Source organism: Syzygium oleosum, unplaced genomic scaffold (assembly GCF_021117445.2).
Source record: "Syzygium oleosum isolate NSW1041296 unplaced genomic scaffold, Sole_v2.1 Sole_v2.38, whole genome shotgun sequence".
Classification (NCBI taxonomy): domain Eukaryota; kingdom Viridiplantae; phylum Streptophyta; class Magnoliopsida; order Myrtales; family Myrtaceae; genus Syzygium; species Syzygium oleosum.
In genome coordinates this window covers 525,932-533,294 of record NW_026607522.1, presented here as the reverse complement: position 1 = coordinate 533,294, position 7,363 = coordinate 525,932, and the positions used below count along the sequence as shown (strand labels likewise).

General features: G+C 40.9%; 1 protein-coding gene across 6 annotated transcripts; it reads left to right on the top strand.

Annotated features, from left to right (window-relative positions):
- The first annotated feature begins 1,304 nt into the window (after positions 1-1,304).
- On the top strand, positions 1,305-6,411 carry LOC115691360 (serine/arginine-rich SC35-like splicing factor SCL28). 6 transcript variants are annotated; one of them, XR_008815044.1, is made up of 8 exons: positions 1,305-1,608; positions 1,841-1,918; positions 2,875-3,051; positions 3,168-3,226; positions 3,366-3,405; positions 4,428-4,464; positions 4,759-4,997; positions 5,298-5,464. XR_008815044.1 is itself a non-coding variant. In XM_030617966.2 (7 exons), exons 1-7 carry the CDS (start codon positions 1,421-1,423, stop codon positions 6,116-6,118), a joined length of 777 nt encoding a protein of 258 aa, XP_030473826.1. In that variant the 5' UTR covers positions 1,305-1,420; the 3' UTR covers positions 6,119-6,411. The 6 variants fall into 6 exon arrangements, 2 of the variants coding, with proteins under 2 accessions (XP_030473826.1, XP_056161634.1); XR_008815043.1 differs by having other exon boundaries at positions 4,428-4,592; XR_008815042.1 differs by having other exon boundaries at positions 4,428-4,661.
- The last annotated feature ends 952 nt before the right edge of the window (positions 6,412-7,363 follow it).

The following is a 7,363-nucleotide window of genomic DNA, read 5'->3' as shown; positions in this document are numbered from 1 at the left end:
TTGTAGCTTGGTATGAATGAGAGAGTGAGATATCAGAAAGAAGTTGTGTGCTTTGCGGTGAAATTCAAAAGCCTAAGGCCCACTAGTGGCCCGTCTATTTCCTCCATAACTCCACACCCCTACACATTCTCTATATAGCTTCATACCAACTAGGGTCTTAAGCATCGGAAGGTCCTCGGCCGGGCGAAATTTGGGGACTTGCTTTTCTTGGTGACGCGCGAGTCCAAGACGCTCGATGTCTGCGCCGCCGGCTAAATCGAGGGCCCGTCGGATTCGCGCGTCGACGCCGAAGCGGTCCGTGGATGTCCATTGGCGCCTGAGCCCGTGGAATTCTCTTGATCGTGGCTAATTGGGCCCTCTAGGATTTCTCAGATCCAATATGGAGAGAAATTCTAGGAGAGAAGCATTCGGACTATAGGAGTTCTTGCTGTTTTGCATTTGATTTGATGTGCTATGGACATTGAGAACTTGCGCATAATTCTCATTGTTCTATAGTGGCCACTAATTGTGCTGTGCATATTGATGGGAAAAGGAACTTGCTTTATCATTCTAGAAATTAATTGGATTGGACAACGGCGAGCCTTCGAGGTGGACCTTATTCGAAAATACGGGAGTGAATCCCTACGGTCGTACAAATTGTGGGGGATTTGACCCTCGAAGATTGGTGACCATTAGAACATAAAAGATTAAATCTCAATCGTTCATTGAAACACTTCTGAAGTGTTTGTGTTGTACGATATTTTTATACAGGAAACGTGAAAAAATGTATTAGGGTATGATCTCTTTAGGACGGTATCGGTGAATAGATCACTCGAAGGACTATGGAAACTTCCGTTGTTATATATAGTTTTGGGTATGAAATCACTGTCTAGAGCATCTAACAATCACTGTCACAGATCAAAAGTCACGACGTACGTCCATAGTAGAGGTGTCAAAATGGGTCTTAAACCCATATATGACCCATTTAAAAATAAATGGGTCATATATGGATCACTTTAATTTTAAAGAGTAAACCTTAAATGGGTTTTAAATTTTAAAGCTTAAAAATAAATGGGTCTAAATGGATTGAGTTTGGAATCCATGTCCAACCCACCCACTAAACCCATATCTTAACAGAAATAGAAATTTTGTGCAGTTACTAAACACATTTCTGTTCTAGAAATAGAAATTTTGTGCAGTTACCAAACGTATTATTTTGCTCAAAAACTCTTTCAGAAAATAAAAATATAAAAAATTATTTCTGAAAAGAAATTATTCCGAGAAACAGAAACGTTACCGTACGCAGATTTCTTCTTCTTCTGCTCCTTCTCCCTCCAAAACTACGAAAGCCAACCCCACCTTCCTCTGCTAGGGTTAGGGTTTCTCCCACATCGGAGACCGTCGAGCAGAGATCCCCTGCCCAAATCGGCGAGCGCCGCCCATGGCGAGGTACAGGAGCAGGAGCCGCAGCTTCAGCCCCCGCCGCCGCAGCCGATCCCCCCCGGCCCCCCGCGCCCGCAAGCGCCACGGCTACGACGAGGACCCTCGCGACCGCCGCGCTTACCACCGGGACCGCCGCTCTCCCGCTCCTTCCGGCCTCCTCCTCCGCAACCTCCCCCTCGACACCAGGTCTTTCTTCCCCCCCCTCCTGCTTTTGGATGCCGGAGTCGGGTTGTGGATCCTCGTACTCGCTCGCTTGTTCGCTTGGCGGGAGTGACGTTGAAGTGTGTGGCGTACGAGTAACGAGTACTGTCTCGGTGGTTTTTTGCCCGATCGCCTCTTGTGTTCGGACATCGGAGGGCGACGTGGATTCGCTTTCGACGTGAATTATTTTGGCTAATTGTTGCTGTCGTGGTTGCAGGGCGGAAGATCTCAGGGTGCCGTTCGAGCGGTTCGGTCCTGTGAAGGATGTCTACCTTCCTAAGAATTATTACACGGGGTATGTCGGGTTTAATGCGGTGTGAACTGTCAGTCTGGTGTTGGTAGTACATCTGAGTCTGGCAAGAACCTTGTGCTGATATTTGATGTTGCTGACATACTTAGTGATGGAAGTAACTTGTCTTTGTGCACGGTCACTTCGAAAGCAGCCAATTGATTGACGAGCGGAGTAGTAACTATGAGCTGTATAGGTGTGGACTTATAAGTTCCCCATTCATGAGTATAAAGTTAGGTTATGCATCGATACCATAATAATCTTTGCTTTGTCCCACATTGCTTCTGCAGATTGTGTAAAGTAGCATATACTATCCTAGTTTCACGGTTCTAAAACTCGACTTCCTGTTGCAAAATTTTCATGCTGGACTATCCAATTTGCAGCTACTATTTTTTTCTGTTTGACATGTGGTTAGTGAAGAAACCTGTTTTTAGTGTTGGTTTCTGGTTGGATGAAGAATTGCTGTCTTAGTTGATTCTCCCTGTCCTGCATCCCTTCCCTTGGAATACTAATTCGGAATACGTTGAGCTGCCAAGCTGCATGTGATTGAAGAAACATATGAACTAAAGAACTCTTGAGAGAATGATGGGTTCAACCATTTCGGGCTTACATAAATTCATTTGGATAGTACCTGTCACCTTTTTTGCCAAAAAAGGATGGTACTTGTCACAAGATATCTGCATTAGTGAGTGTGCCATATTACCATTGTTTTACGGGCTTCCCTTACCTGTGTTTACAATGTGAGTGCCATTTTTTAGAGGCTTGCTGTTTGGCTGGTTTCTGATGCAGACTAATATACTGTATAATACTTTCTTTTTTTGGTATTAAGTTACTGTGATTCCGAAAATGGACAAAAATCGAACGGAGGAGATCCATTACTTGCTGATCTGTTTATATCTCATCTCTGACAATCACAGGGCATGTAATTTAGTAACTTCAGTGATTGTATATTGCATTACCAGGGAGCCTCGTGGCTTTGGATTTGTGAAGTTCCGTTATGCAGAAGATGCAGCTGAGGCTAAGCAGCAAATGAATCATACTGTTATTGGAGGACGTGAGATAAGAATTGTTTTTGCTGAGGAGAACAGAAAAACTCCTCATGAGATGCGCGTGAGCGAGCGCGTGACTGATCGTGTGAGGTATGATTTGTTGCATTCTCCATTTCACTGGGCTGTCTTTATGGCATTTGTTTTTATCAATTCGTGACGGGTGTTTTTTTTTGATTCACTCTTTTTACCCCCCCTTTTAAATGAAGTGGGCGACATAGGGAAAGAAGGAGAAGTACATCAAGATCTCCAAGACGCCATAATCATTGTCAGTAACGTTGACATCATGTCCATTCTGATGTGTGGCTTTCTCTTCCGTTGGGTTGTACAAAGAATAAAGTAGTCTGTCATGCTGGACATACTTGTGAGTTTGGAGTATCTTATTCTGCTTTTGTATTTTCTTACAGCTTACTCAAGGTCACCAACACCAGATAGGCATGACTCAAGGTTCGGCATTTTTGTCCGAGTGGATTTAATTGCACTGTTACTGGTTTTACACTTTCCCGTTCCTCTTTTGGGATGATAACTGATAAGTACACTGTAGTTGAGCATATTAGGATCTTACAGTACTAAGGGTGCCTCGTTGGCCTGGGAAGAATATACAGAACCCTTAGTGGCATTCTTTCGCTTTTATTTGTTGAAGTTGTGTATGTCAAGTATGATGTGATATTTATACTTTTTATATCTATTTTCAACTATAAATGCTTTGTGCATTGTAGTTTCAATCTTTTTGGTAAATGAAAGGGAGATCAAGTTATCTCAGTTCAATCCTTGCTAAATAAAAGGTAGATTGAGTTCTTTGTAGATTCTTATCCTTCGTGAACTTTAGTGGATAATATTGCCCAAGGTATTAGAGCAGTAGAATTTCACTCTCTTTTCCTTACAGTGGTATGTGTTTTGTATTCCCTGTTTGTTCGTAATAACTGTGGTATGGGACTTTGTCCCTAGCTAGATTATGAGCAGAAAGCTATACATTCTTCATTTTCTCTTGTTAAAATAGGTAAACTTCATGTTTTTTACTTCTCTTGGACATTTTGTGCTTATAGATAGAAGCTATTGGTCTATTCTGGATATAGACTGTAGTGAACTATCAACTTTAATCTATCGAAATAGTAGACTTTTCTTGAAATATCCAAGACAGGCTAAATGCATGGCAAAGGTGACCAATCGTCCTAGCCAACCATTTTTCTTGGGATGTTTTAGTTGTCGATCATTCACATTATGCTTATGAATGAAAAAGAGTTGCCCTGTAAAATTGAAAGGAAAACTTTGCTGACTTAAGCGTGGCAGATTGCTGTAATGTGGGAAATTTATTTGTTTACTGGCCTCTTATGGTATTAGTAATGTGATGCATCTCTATCCTATAATGTTCATACTACAATGGTTTTTATCGATATGGGGTGATTGATGCAGTGCAGCATCATTTCTGTGGTATTGAACAGTATCTGCTTGTGGCCTTGTTTATGCAGATATTAAAGTGAACAGGAAGATTTTAAAGACCTATGGGTAAATAAAGTTAAACGAGAAAAGACAGTGATGGACAACTCCCTTACCGTTCTGTCAAAGCTTTTCTATATGTTATTATCCCACCTTCGCCAATTACTGTCAAGAAAGCATGGGCTTTTGCGTACTAGGTCTGGTGGCCTGCAGTTGCAACTGAACTGATTAGTAAAGCACTGTCAGCAGATGATTAAATCACTAAAGTGCCTTTTTTTCACTATTTGTTCTTTCTGTGTGATCTAACATAGTTGTTAATGAAAAGGTTTTGAAGCTTTATTTTGTTTTGCATATACCATCCAGTTAAGAAAAGAACTAGAGCTTTTATTTGGCCAAAGAAAGAAATCATCCTCAATCAAGGGAAGCAATACCGGTGTAGAGATATGATGACATTGTCAAAGATAGTTTGAGGTTTTAGAAAGTTGGGCCAAAGAGAGCCATGCAGTTGTTGGATGCTGACGTGCCAGTACATCGTTAATGAGACTAATTCCAGTATTTGGGCCCAAGTTGGTAATTTGTACGGAACTCTTATAAAGGTGCAGGTAAAAGTCATCTTCAATCAGTTAGATAGTGATACCATCATGTTGATGCTTATATGATTTTGTAAGTTGAGTATGATTTCTTGACTTGCAAAACAGATTTTCGTTTTTTATTTGCTTTTGCTGATGGTATTTTGTTCTTTCTTTGTAAAAGTCATGCTTCAAGCTGAGTAATGTTTCCTCGTAAGATCTTTTGTTACCCTAGATTGTGTTCAGTTTTATGTATGGGAATCTTTATGTTTCATTGCTATCATTTCCCATCTGAAATGGATCAATGTTATATTTACTAATTCCTTGAACCAGGAGCCGTGGGGCAAAGGACCAGTATCACTCTCCAATGCGATCTGGGTCTGTATCACATTCTCCGTCTCCTCGGGAGCACAAGGTTAAGCGGTCCAGTAAGAGGTCTCCAAGTCTGAGGGAAGATAGTCGAAGTCCCATTCAGGAGAGGGGTTATCCGGCAGGCAGGTCCCATAGTCCAAGGGGCAATATTCACGGTCCTTCAGGGTCTCGTTCGCGGTCTTACAGGTATATCTGTTGTTTTTAAGTCTTGGTCTGGAACAATGCGTCTCTTCCATGCACTCTAGCTAATTGTCAAATAATTTCTCATTTCATCAAAGAATCGTTTTGTTTTAATATGAACTTGGCAATTAGGTTGGCATGAAACTTGATAATTATTTTATGTTGCAAATTTAGTGGTCGACAATAAATGGCCTAAGTTATTATGTTGAGATAGATCTGTGAGGATTCCTTCAGGTGTGTACGATGCGTTCTTTATTGATATTTTATACAGTTTTAGGTGCCGTACCTATAGCAATTGATATTTATCAGGTGATTGCTTTTGCTGGGACACACATGTGCTGTTCCATTGACAAGAAAATTGATAAAGAAGGTAGATTACTTCAAATTTTCTTATGGGAAAAAGTATTAATACTTTGAATTTGCATGAATGAAGCATGTTCCCTCGTTATGTTGTTGGAATTCAGCACATTTCCATTTACTACTAACCAATAGCTAGTGGATTTATCTGGTTTATGATGGCATAGTGCTAGTATCTACGGTTAGCATATTTTCTGTTAAATGAAGTACTTTCTTTTGGGCATTTCCTGTGCAGCCCGCACTAAGAGCATCCTGAGTAACAAGCACGGGGCTTGCAGTCAAGATGGTGGTATGCCGGTGATGGTTCTTTGCAAAGTGCACTTCCAAGTATCAAAGTGAACGTTGAAGAATGTCCTTTTGGAGATCCTGTTGCTCTCTTTGAATCCTAAATATCGTGGATTAGTCTATATGCTTTAGAAATGCTTTGTACGTTTTTGTTGGAGTTGAGCTTTGTGAACGTCAAGTGCAAGATGGTTGTTGGTTGCTGGTGACTCTTTTAAGTCCTATGTTTGGCCTTAATGCATGGCTCTTAACTTTATACGTGTGCCTGGTTTTTCGTTATCGTCGGTTTAATGTGCCTGGGCTAAGACACCAGATAACTGTGTGGTATCAAGCGTCTACTGTCTAGAATGCCCGTTGTGGATTTTTCCAAATTGTAAAGAGTCGCTGAGCTGAAACTGTCGTGGTGCCCTTGTGAGCCTAGCCACAACCTCAGTCAGGATCTTCTTTTCCTTGTGTTTTCCTCTTTTATATTCAGAAAGCATCAGGGTGATGGAAAATTCAGGGCCCCTTTTTCATCAGATAGCTTTTTCTAGCAAGATCCGAGTAGGTGGAAATAGGGGTGTGCAAAAGAACCGGGACTCGCCCGGATCGCCTGGGACCGCCCATAATCGGACCGGAACCGGTCCGGTTCCCAAGGGAACCGGTCCGGTTCCCGGTTCCTAGTGTGGAACCGCCCACTTGGACCGGATCGGTAATATAATAATAATATATTTATTTTTTTAAAATTTTAATTAAAAAAATCTGACCAAAAAAAATTAAAAAAAGAAAAGAAAATGGGAGAGTTGTTTTGTTTGCTTGTTGACTATTGTGAACTTGTGGTAAACTCCTACGTGTGATATATAATATAGGATACGGATGTATTTGATGTGAAGCTTGTGAAGTTGTGAATTTTGTGACAAATCTTGTTGTGATGTGTAATTGAACTTTGTGGCAAATCTTGTTGTTATTGTTTTGGAGGGTTTTAAGCTCATTCAATTTGTTAGCTTAAATGAGAGCCTTTTAACTCTTGAGATTTGAGCAAGTTGTCAGACCATTTTAAATGGAAGTGCATGACTTCTGCATCAGACTAGTGAAATCAAATGCCAAAGTAGGGGTGTTCTGTGTATACTGAAGATACATCACACGTGCATTAAGGTAAGTCAAAGTAGCATGTGGTGAACATAACCCACCAACGGGTCAAGAATTAGACTAGTCTATTTTTTTATTTG